Genomic DNA, 12893 nt, shown 5'->3' on the forward strand with positions numbered 1-12893 from the left:
TGATGATGAGACTACTCCAGCTTCTAGTTCTCAGCCCAAGGATAAAGGCAAGGCTCCAGTAACTGAGGAAGCATCTGAAGATAGTGATGAAGAAACTGAGGAAGAAGAGGATCCTGCACAGTATCGTCTGGCCAGGAGAAGGCCTGGATCATCTAAAATCACCATCTAGGCACTACTAGGACACTGCACCTTTATCTAGGATTATAGTTCATCTTTTTGCATTGCACTTTTGTATCAAGTGCTGAACACCTGGTCTGTAATATCTAGCAATATTTTATGTTTCTAAATTAAGTGTTTTGTTATGAATGTTTTGAATATGTGTTATAGTTGGTTATGTGTTTATGGTTGAATGTTGATTCCAAATTGTGCTGAATATTGTTACTGTGTATACTGATATTGCTTCTGATGGAATGATATTGCTTCTGATATTGCTTCTAAATTAAGTGTTTTGTGTGATGACAAAAAGGGGGAGATGGTATATGATTGAAATTGGATTTGGTTTAACACTGGTGGTGTAGAGCAACTAGTTAGGGGGAGTCAGTCTCAGGGGGAATTGTGTTAAATTTAATTATGCACCTCGTTAGGGGGAGTCAGTCTCAGGGGGAATTGTGTTAAATTTAATTATGCACCTCGTTAGGGGGAATCAGTCTCAGGGGGAGTTGTGTTAAATTTAATTATGCACCTCGTTAGGGGGAGTCAGTCCCAGGGGGAGTTGCTACAATTTTTGCTCTATCCAATTGTTTTGTCATCATCAAAAAGGGGGAGATTGTTTATCTCAACTCATATCTTTTGATGATTACAAAACAAATGGATATTTCTAATACCTCTTGTAGAAATCCTTTTCAGAAATGAACCAAACAGGTCTGAGGCTTTAAAGCAGAAAAAGGAGATCAAAAAGTATGAAGATTGCTGAGGATGATGTCGGACGCACAAAAGGAAAGTATCGGACGTCCGATATCCTTTGAGCATCTTCGGACGAGTAAAGAACTCAGACTCGGACGTCCGAAGAAGACAAGCCAGAGGTTCGATGACTATTAATCATGATCGGACGCTCAACATCTGTGTATCGGACGTCCAACAAGTATTGCTGCTTTTCGGACACAACACTCTGAACGCATCGGCCGGCCGAAGGATTTCAAGAAAACTTCCAGAACTCATTGATCTCGTTCGGACGCATAAAATCCAACCATCGGACGTCCGACAGCACCAACGGCTAGTTGACTCTTCAGCTGCCTTCTGCCCGTTGACAGCATTAATTGAGGAATTCTCTGGTCTCCTATAAAAGGAACAAAGTCAATCACCTCAAAACAACTTTGTACATCAAGCCTACATCAGATTGTGAGTGATTCTAGTGCTAGAATACTCAAAAGAAACATTTGTATTCCTTGCATGTGCAATCTTCGTGTAGCTGTTTTTCAAGTGTGACATAGCTTCTTCAATAGTGTAGCATAGAGAGGGTTTGCGAGTGTTTGTAAAACTTCCTTGCCTGACCAAGTGTGTTTTGGGGCAAGAAGAAAGTGATCCCTTCCTTGTACACATAAGATTGGTTGCAAGTCTATTCAGCTTGAAGTAACTTGGTGTATAATAGAGGTGTTCAAACATCAGTTGTGTTTGAAGCTTGGTTTGATTCTTTACTCTCATTTACTGCTTTTCTATATAAACTGCTCTTCTCCTCATCTCACTAATACCTGTTCTACTATATTATCTTGTTCATTGAGAAGCATTTTGAAAAAGAAGGGCTGTCTGTCAAAAAGAAAAAGGTTGAATATTTACTAGCAGGTTTTTGAAAGCCTAATTTACCCCCCTCTTAGGTTTTCTTCGATCCTTACAACCAGTAAGGTCAAGTACCTGGTAACCAACAAAAGGACCATGAAGATAGGGTCCTGAAACGGGTTCAAAAGTTCGCTCCTCCTAAATTTCTTAGAGGACCAGATCCCAAAACTGCCGAGAATTGGTTTGAATGAATGGAAGATACTTTTGCTGTTTCGCGTGGTCTCTGCGTGGAGTGAGCTTGGGATCAAGTGGTGTTCTTAGGCATAAGCTATGAATCAAAACTATTATAAGCATAAACCCTTTATCAGGGTACTTGGGAGAAATAGATATATACGTCGGATAGAAATCTCTAATATGGGTGATTTACTCTTGGGACTGGTCAGTTCGAGTCGATTCTTGTACTTGAGTACCAAAAAGTGAAGAGTACTAGAATAAGGGTCTGTATCTTGATTGCACTTGAGATAAGTTTTAATGGCAAAAGTCAAGGCGCGGAAGATTCTGACATTTGACCTAGTTATTGGACTGATTGAGGGAATGGATCTCGGAAGTTATTATGGACTAATCTAGAAATAGTCTGTTAGGGTTTCTATAGACGGTGGCTAGATTATAGTGTACGTCGAGAAATTTGCGCTGAAAACCTATTTCCTTCTCTTATGATTATGAAGATTTGATAAGTGTTTATTTCGAATGTGAGGCGGTTTGATTGCAACTATATGGATATTTCTACCCCTCTTGTGATATTCTTTCCTATACTTTCTTAACAACTATCCACTAATATCTAAGTATGGACTTGACTCGATTATTATCGTGGCGAGATCGTGAGTTTTGGAATTATGCATGGGGATTTGAGAAAAGAATTGGGTTCAATACCTGTATGCAAGAGTTTGAGGTAGGATGTGGAACTTTCGACATACAAAGTGCGCTTTAGGGATTTGTTATGTATGTAAGTGGCAATGATACTCCTTGTGTTAAGACTCCAGAATAGGAATAACTAACATAGTATTTTGAAATCTTGTCCCACTTGAGTTTTACTTTCTCGTCTATCTCATTTGAGAATAGCTAAGTTTAATTCCTTGTGGTTGGATTAGAAATGAATGAATTTAAAAGTTATATGACTAGAGCTTTCATGAAGCTAATCATAATTAGAGTTGCCTGGCAAGCTATCATTGAGTTAAGTAAGTCAGCAAAGTGACAAATGTGACTGATCTATATAAGAAAATAAAGATTATTCGAAAGGAAGTAGAGTTCTAAAAGAGATTAACTGAGCACTGGGAAGCACGAAGGGAATAAGAATACTTGGAGAAAATTGAACTACTGCATCAGAACATAAAATTAAAAAAGAAATATGAAGGGATTCCAGAAGGGGTACGCAATAAGTTTGAATTAGTGCATTTGCCTAGTTGAATAGCATCTCAAGACATCCCTTGTCAAGTTAGCCATTAGTGAGATCTTGCCTAAAATAGTTGTGATCATTGGACTGTGCGTAGTGAAATTTTATATAATAAGCCGTATTCCCATTAGGAACAGTGGATTTGGTACCTACTATTTTAATAAGTGCTATTAAATATTGGTGGTTGGGCAGTATTGGATCCTTGTCCATGAGTCTATCCCTATATTTTAGTCTTTAACTTAAGTGAAAATTTTTCGTTTGTCATTTGAAAGGAAGAAATTATTCAATGGACAGTGTATGGGTTCAAGAGCTAGCAAGAATAGTAACCAAGTTTTAACTCTTCTTTTTATCGAGATTAAAGTTTGTGTCGTTTCTCATCTTTGATATCTTCACTGATTTTATTTAGCATGATGTTTTAGCCATTGCACTATTATGATTTTCTTTCTAGATAGATTTTGGTAGTGGCATGAGTGGAGAGATTTTGGAGGAAAAGCATTAATCTTTCATTTTTCTTGAAGGTACGAGATAACTTTGGCAATAAACTTTCCTTTACTTCCAATATATGCAAACTAGTGGTTTAGGGTTTCAATTTCGGTAGTTTCATGAGAAAATTTCATGGTTTGAAGTTGTGTTGTGAAAATTTCAGTTTTATGGTAATTTTCTGCCCACACATGATGCTTAAGTGTTGGCCATGGTTTGGTAGCTTTGCTATGTGAAATATCTAGTTTTTATATGCTAGTTTGACTTGCCTTAAGAAACGTCCAGCTTGTGATTAGGAATTTCAACTTAGGGTTTTATTTTTTTAACTTGAGTAGGTGACAGTTATATGCTTGATTTAGTGAGTTGTTGGCTTGATATGTATATGCTTGAGTTGAAACTGTTTCATGAGAAGAATGAAACCTTGAATTGGTTGAAAAAAAAAATTTAGTAAACACAAAGGAAGTGCCATTGAAAATTTTTCCGCAGAGAACCTTGGGAAATTTTAGGAAATCTGTTATATCTTAATGTAGAAAAAAGTCAAATTTGAGTTTTGTTTATTATGTTTGAAACTAGATTCAGAGTACTATCAACCGCAAAATTTCAGCATTGTTCTCAATTCCCATGAATATCTGTGATTTTTCACAATTGACTGAACTTGCATACTTGTTCTATCTTTTACTTGATGAAGCAGCAAATTTAGGTTGGAATTTGACTTACTTGTGGATAGGATGTGGCCCCACCTCCCCCTAAGGCGAACCAGAGGGTTCGGCGGACCGCCTGCCCAACTCTCGCCGGGACTCAGTCGAATCTCAATCAAATCCAAAATAAAACCACAAGATCAAACAAAATAACAATCCAAAACTTAAAGCGAAACGTATATACATTTCTATTTCAAAAGGAAGTACAATTATCGAATATACAAAGGTTCTCAATTCGTCATTCATCCAGCCCGTGCCAAACACTAGGGCGAGAACCATTACAAAACAAAAAAACTAGACTAGGCTAACCTACACTGGGCTCTCGTCCTTGCTCGCATCCCCCTGTTAAGGAAAACAAAACTAAAGGGGTGAGTTAAAAGCTCAGTGAGGTTCCGAACACATAGGCAACAAGAAGTTCAAAGCATTCATTACATATAACCAATAATTTAAGATACAAATACAAAATAAAGTGATAAACACATTCATTAAAAGGATACGGCTCACAGGAAGCTATTCATTCGTTCGTTCGTTCATTCATTCTCCTGTCATTCCCCTTATTCCTCCAATCATTTAAAATGCATTTTTGTAAGTAAAACCCTCGTTTGCATTGACATACGTTCGTTCATTTTATTCACCCCCTCCTGGACGTTGGCCAGGCTCCACCCGACAACAAGGTAATACTCGAGTATACCAAACGTTCACCCAGGGTCACTAAATCGCCCGACCGAGTCCGTTTTTGGCTCGAGTCGATCAGCAACGAATGGCAAGGGCCCAGTTCAGCCAAACGGCATACATTCATGCGCAACTAGCATTTAATCATTTAATCATTGAAAATTTCACATTCATTTAGGTCGAGTGCGATAAAGTACACACTCGCCTAGAAAACTCATTTTAAGCAATCATTGAAAGCACTTAACACATTATCAAACAGCAACAACAAGCCATGAAATCAAGAAAAATATAACAAACAAGGAACACTCACCTAGTTAAATAAAATAATGTCCAAAGTATCCTCTCGGATAACACTCTCAATCGCCAAGAAACCCTAATAATAGCCAAGAGAAAATATTATAGTTAAACCCCTCCAAAGTTTAAGTGAACCAAAGAAAATCTGAATAACTACTAGTACAAAGTATAAGTATAGTTTTGGAAGTGAAAAGAGTACATTTAAACCAAGGCTATGAGTAAAATTTTTGTAAAACTTATGCTTGCTCGTAAAACTTTGAAATCTCCATTTAAGTCGAAGTGATAAAGAAAACGTACTCTGAGCAGTCATTATTTTATTTCTCAAGGGTATAAGTTCGGCCAAATCCTTACTTATATACATCGGTAAAAGAAGATGCAAATATCCTAGATGGTTCAAGTGATATTCACTCTTAACCCTTACTCAAGTTGCAAGTATAGTTTTCTAGTTCTCGAGCGTAAATTTGGGCAGTATGCCCTTTGTGTTTACCTAATTTTTCAGCCATTCTGGCTTCATTATTTTTTTCTCATTTAAACCCAAAGGTACATACACAACAATCTAACTTCAATAGCCATCTAATAGGCTCAAGACAATACAAGGACAAAAATCAACTAACAACAAGTGCAGAAATCAAATTTAACAAGAGACAGATTTGATAGAGTTTTGCGTAACGGACACAGCCGAAGCTACGCTTATCGGATTGGGGTGAAAATTATACTATTTCGAAGCTAAGACAAAGTCCTACAACTTTCATGAAGATCACTTGGTCAAATTTCTAGTTTAACCTAATCAAATTCCCAGTTCACAGAACCAGGTTCCAACTAATCGGCTAATTAACCGTACTACATTTAAATGGCCATATCTCATGCTACCAAAGTCTCTTTAGGGCGTTCTTGGAGGCGTTGAAAAGCTAAGACAAAGACATACAACTTCCATGAAGACTACTCAGTCCAGTTCTCACCCTAACTAGGTCAAATTTACCAAAACAATTCCAGATTTTCCAGTTCGAGATTCACTGCAGAAATCAACTAGCAGTCCTGCTTTATTCACTCATATCTCAGCACACACAACTCCAATTCAGGTAATTCCAAAGCCATTTGAAAGCTAAGATACAATTATATAATTCTTAAGAAGACATCAATAACCAATTCAGTAATATTCCTGGTCAAACTAACCAATTACAGAAGCTGATTAGCATGTTCGGGTAGAAACAGGGCAGCAGGAGTATTTTAGTCTATTCACAAGCTACGTTACTCTGATTGGGTTGCAATTTTGTAGGAAACTATAAAATATCATTCTCTACAACTTTTATGTTTTGAACTAAGGCTAATTCGGCCTCTATCATGATGAAACAAAAATGGGCAGAATGGTGTTTGTGAGAATTTAAACCTGGAATTAGAACTTTGTTGCTAGAATTTCATGTTTGTTAGGTTTAAATTATCAAGACCTCCAACTAGCAACTTCATAACATCAATTAAAGGATATGTGATCATAATCAAAGCTGAAAATGAAACCCTAGCTAATCATCCCCCCAACTCCAACAAAACTCACTAATTAACCGTTGTAACTCAAAATTAAAAGCTTCTAGCCATATTTAACCAAAATTGGGAAAAAGAAAAGGGTGAAAAGCCATGATACCTTCCTAGGATGCTTGTAGGAGAAGACCACAACCTTTCCTTCAAAATCTTGCCATACAAAGCTCTAATCTTCCCTAAAGAGTAGTTTTTGTGAAGTAATTCACAAGATTTATGATTGGAGTTTAAGATTAAGCAAGAAATTTAGTTGGTGAAGATGAAGTTTCTCTCCCTTTTTTCTCTCTCTATTTTCGGCCAAGGTAGTGAAGAAATGGAGAAGATTTGGTTAAATTCTTGTTTTATGATGGTTGATACAAATTAGTCAAAGCTCCTTCCAATAAGGGCTTGACATGTGTCCTTTCTAGAGTTTTCTTTCTTCTTCCTTTGGCCCACCATAGTGACTCATGTATAAGATATTTTAAGGCTAATTAGTCAAAATAAAATGAGGAGATTAAAGAAATAAAGTAGGGTTTAATCGGTGTACTCACTCGGTAACGAACGGTACACGTCAGTTCTATCCATTTTCCTTAAATTACACGTACTAGGGTTTTTACTTCCTATTCACTAACTTTATATCATAGTTTCTAATCACATATTATTTCTCACCTAAAAGTCACTCTTAAACACCAAATTTGATCCTTACTCCAAATTTGATCCTTACACTGCGGATACACGAAAAACCCTATTTCACTTTGATTTGAAGTCGGAAAGGAAAATCCTAATTTCCTATGATCATTGGCATTTTTTTTTCTAGGGTGATTGAGTAGTAAGATGGTATAGAATAATATTTTCTAAATAATTTTCAAATAAAAGGAAATTTTCAAGAAATATATAAGGAATTTGCAAGTTCTCACACTCTCTCCCCCTTAAGAAATTTCGTTCTCGAAATTTTTACCTTCAGATAGCTCAGGAGCTTGTTGGTTGTCTAAGGCGTATACCCTTGCCGGTACTTTTGTTCGGTTCCCTTTTTCATTCGCTGATTTTGGTTTAGCACCCTCCAGTTGTTGAGTACTCCCTCCGTCCCAAAATTTGGGACGCTTTTTGGGAAACCAACTTTTTATGTACAGTAACATAATGGGACACACTTATCTGATTTTTCCAATCGTGCCCTTTGTTGTCCGTGGAGTAAAATAACAAGCTGTTGGGTGTTGGGGACCACTTGCCATTAAGACATTTGACTAAAGGCAAAGACAAGTTAAAGTAAAGCAAACATCCGTTTCCAACTCTAGCTATTCATCTATATACTTGGGTTTCATAAAATCAACAAGATCAGTTACAGAAGATTGACAATGGAAAAAGGTAAGATTTCTACAATTCCGTCTATCACTTTGTTGGTGCTTTTTTTTTTATTTTCATTTTGTTTTATGATCTTTTGATCAATTTGAAGTAGATAATCTTAAGACTTAGCATAATTTAGCTAATCTTTTATTTGGCGCCATTTGTTGTTTTTCCCTTTTTTTTTCTTGAAATTTGGCGGTTCATTGAAAATTTGTAGATGCATTTTTTTAAGCTTTTTGTTTCTCACGTTTCTTATAAATAGATTTTGGAAGCTGATAATTCTGATGCCTTTATTCTCTATATAATGAGATTATAGAGAGATTCGTCTTTTGCACAAATTCTGTTTGATAATATTCCACAGTGAACATGGATAATCATACTAGTTTTCAAAATTATGAAATCTCTAGGAAAAAGTTGACAAATCAGCAAAGGCAAGCCATATTTGAAGCATTATTGCAATATAGTTATGGTGGGCAACTAGAAAGAGGATTAACCAAAGTTATTGCAACACAGTTCAAAATCAGCACGAGGACAGTACAAAGAATTTGGGAAAGAGCAAAGTCTTCAATCATTAATGGAGGCTCGGTTGACATCTCTCGCAGGTTTCCTAAGAGGGCAGGACGCAAAAGGGTAGAGATAGACTTCAGCACTATCATGGAAATACCTCTACGGTGTCGAACAAATATTCGTTCTCTATCAACCAAAATGAAAGTTGCCAAGTCCACTCTTCATCGACGAATAAAAGAAGGTGTTATCAAAGCACATTCAAATGCATTAAAGCCTCACCTTACTGATGACAATAAATTGGTAAGACTCAAATTTTGTTTGTCAATGCTTCAACAAGAGAGTCTTAATGATGCACCTGTTTTCGAAAACATGTTCAATATGGTTCATATCGATGAAAAGTGGTTCTACATGACTAAGGAGTCTGAGAAATACTACCTACATCCTGAAGAAGAACACCCTATGAGGACTTGTAGGAGTAAAAAGTTTATTGTTAAGGTTATGTTTCTAGCTGCAGTTGCTCGACCTCGCTTTGATTGTTCTAGAAACAAGCACTTTGATGGGAAAATTGGAATATTTCCTTTTGCCTTCAAAGAACCAGCTAAAAGGAATAGCAAAAATCGTGTTGCTGGTACTCTAGAAACAAAGCCTATCCTATCAGTGACCAAGGAAGTGTATAGAAGGTGCTTAATTGATAATGTTTTGCCTGCAATTCGTGCTAAATGGCCACAAAGTAATGTTATCAGCCCTATCTTCATCCAACAAGATAATGCAAAACCACATATTGATCCAATGGATGTTGAGTTCATAGAAGCTGCCACAAGAGAAGGTTTTGATATTCGTTTATCATTTCAACCACCTAATAGCCCTGATATGAATGTTCTTGATCTTGGGTATTTTAGAGCCATTCAATCACTCCAGCATCAAGAAGCACCTAACTCTATTGACGAACTAATTTCTGCTGTTGAAAAGTCTTTCGATGAATTATCATCTGAAAGTCTCAACAATGTGTTCTTAACCTTACAACTATGTATGCTTGAGGTAATGAAGAATTGTGGAGGGAATAATTACAAAGTTCCACATATTGGGAAGCAACGGTTGATAAGAGATGGAAATCTTCCTTTGCAAATTGGATGTGATAAGGAGCTTATTGACAAAATCATCCATTATCTACAAGCATGAATGTACTGGTATTGGTTAGAATTTCCATATTATTTAAACTTTGCTAACTTCTAAATTATGATAAAGGTAGTGATAATGCTATCTAACTTATGATTGATTTCTTTTTCTCTATTTTGTTCTGAAGGTATATCAAGTCATGGATCAAGTTTCTGGACTTGGATTATGCTAACGCTTTTTGTGCAGAACAAGGGACTTGACTTTTGCTATTAATGCTTTTGTACAAAACAACGGACTTGTCTTTTGCTAGACTTTTGCTACTAATGCTTTTGTACAAAACAGGGGACTTGACTTTTGCTAGACTTTTGGTACTAATGCTTTTGTACGACTTGGCTTTTGCTAGACTTTGCTACTAATGCTTTTGTGCAAAACAGGGGGCTTGACTTTTGGTCCTAAGTTATTTTTGAGGGTTGCTTATAAGATTTGGTTGTCACTCAAATCTATTTTAGGGGCATAGATTTTGTATTTTGTTGATTTGTATAGACAACCATGAACTCTTGGAAGCAATGAGCAGTAAATGTTATTTTAGTCTTGGTGCTTTCAAATTAATGCCTTGCTTGGATGTTTAGGATTTCAACGTAATATGCACTAGTTGATCATTTTATTTTTTCTTTGATATTTTTTTCACTCTATTTATTTGTTAGTTTGATACTAGAGGCAAATTTAAGAGCAAGAACACAAGTTATAGGACAAATTTCACCTTTTCTTTTTTCACCTTTACATTAAAAAAATTAAATAGTGATAAACAAAAGGGTAAGGAATGCATCTAGCATACTTTATTTGTTTATCCAAAAAAAAAAACTTGATTTGTATTATTGTAAGAAATTTGTTCTTTTGTTAAAAAAAAAAGATAGAAAGACAAGAAACGAAACTTTCATTGCCTCTGTAAACACTTGTGTAGCTTGAAAAGAGTAAAGAAAAGAAAAAAAATGAAAAACAAGGAAAAAGAAGAAAAAAGGAAAAAAAAAACAAAGATTTGAAGTGCAAGAAAAGAAATGGAAATGAAAAACACAAAAAAAAAAGCAAGGAAAAAGAAGAAAAAAGAAAAACAAAGATTTGAAGTCCAAGAAAAGTAACGGAAATAAAAAAAACGCAAGGAGCTAAATGTGTTATGGCAGGGCCTATCATAATTGTTTAGTGCAATTTTGACTTTTCAATAGAAGGGTATAACTGGAAAGTAATTTTAAAAGTAGTTTGACTTTTTTAAAGTGACTCAAATTTTGGGACAAGTAAAAAGTGGAAATATGACATTAACAATAGGACGGAGGGAGTACTACTTTCACGTGACCGTTTCCTCGAACAGTTGCTAACCTGGTAGTCACCACTTCTGCAAATCAAACATTTCTGCCCATTTCTCCAACAATCACTCTCAGTGTGATTGGTCTTTCCACAGTAGCCACAGGTCAAGGAAGAAGCCACTTGTTGGCTTTTTTGAGAAATCTCCTCATGGCCTACTTGACTTCTTTTTGTATATCGTTCATCTAACGCCCCTAAGGTCCATGGTGGGCAGGGTAAAGAGTTCACCTTATGCACTTTAGGTGGTGCTATCAATTCACTCAGTTCCTCAGATACATTACCAGATGCACCTCTTTTCCGAGTTTGGGAGGCTTTTACTTATGCATTTGCATTCTCAATTCGTTGAGCTTTCTCAAGAGCCTCCGTAAACGTATTCACTTGTACCGCCGCTAATGCTTCTTGGATTTTCAAATTTAATCCCTGTATGAACCGTCTTACTCTTCGCCGCTCTGTGGCCACCAATTCAGAAGCAAACTTGGATAGTCTTGTAAATTTCGTTTCATATTCGGCCACACTTAGCGTTCCCTGGCGTAACCCAATAAACTCCTCCTCTCTTCTTTCTTGAACTAAAGGAGGGAGGTACTTCTCGTTAAATTCTCTTATGAAATTCGCCCATGTTCATACGGTCTGTTCTCTTTCCCACTTTGCTCTAATCACGTTCCACCATACTCGGGCCGGTCCTTCAAATTGAACACTGCAAAGTTCACTTGCCTTTGCTCAGTGTAGTTTAGAGCTGTGAAGATGTTAACCATGGTTTCTACCCATTGTTCAGCTACGTCCGGATCAGGCCCTCCAAGAAATTTTGGAGGAGAAAACTTCTGGAACCTTTCAAGAGCCTTGTCTTCTCCGATTTCAGGGTTCTGCGATTGATTCACGGCCATTTGGCCTTGTTGATCCACCAGTCGTACCAAAATATTCGTCATCTGTTGCATTGCCGTTGCCATTTGGTCACCGGCTTCGACCCTTGGTCCTTGCTCGTGTTCAACTCTGATTTCCCTTTCTTCTCTTGGCTCCTGGGCTCGCTCAGTTCTACTGCCACGACCTCATCCTCAACTACGTCTTCCCTTCATATATATTTTTCCCTCTCTTTTTTTTAAAATAATTTAATGAATAAACGCAATAAGGTGAATAAAGTAACTAAAATTTAGGGCGCCAAATACCCAAATAAACATATACACACATAACACACCACATAAACATATCAAGGAAACAAATAATCAAATATACAAATACGTCTCAAGTCGAGCAGATATTCATATACACAAATACACAACTGACGGCATGTAGTGACAATATACAGGCGAATCAAAAGAAAAGGGATATATCGTCCCACACCCAGTTAGAATAACCCTATCCGGTCTCTCACATCACTTTCTATCCAACTCGATGTCCATTAACCTCTTATACTTATTATAACCAGACAAAGCCTGTTCATATTTTCAAAAATACAAATCTCAAGTACTTAGTACCGTCTCAACTCTGGAGTACTCAGGCACAAGAATCCGAAATAAGATAATTCACCTCTTGAGCTGGCCAGTCCCAAGAGTAAACCATCTACAATCGAAATTCTTACCCAACATACCTATTTATGGTCCTCAGATACAATGAGAAAGATTTAAGGCCTATAACATTTACAATTCATAACTTATGCTCGAACGAGCACTTAGCCTTTATACTTGTTCACCACTTAGTCCAGGCTCACTCCGCGCAGAGACCACGCGAAGCAGGCTCTGATACCAACTGTGACAGCCCCACCT

At 36.8% G+C, this 12893-nt stretch overlaps 1 protein-coding gene across 1 annotated transcript; it reads left to right on the plus strand.

Annotated features, from left to right (window-relative positions):
• The first annotated feature begins 8523 nt into the window (after window positions 1-8523).
• Window positions 8524-9843, plus strand: LOC113715904 (uncharacterized). The gene has a single exon (XM_072069989.1). It carries the CDS (start codon window positions 8524-8526, stop codon window positions 9841-9843), a length of 1320 nt encoding a protein of 439 aa, XP_071926090.1.
• The last annotated feature ends 3050 nt before the right edge of the window (window positions 9844-12893 follow it).

The sequence above is a fragment of the Coffea arabica genome, chromosome 11c, assembly GCF_036785885.1.
Source record: "Coffea arabica cultivar ET-39 chromosome 11c, Coffea Arabica ET-39 HiFi, whole genome shotgun sequence".
Classification (NCBI taxonomy): Eukaryota; Viridiplantae; Streptophyta; class Magnoliopsida; order Gentianales; family Rubiaceae; genus Coffea; species Coffea arabica.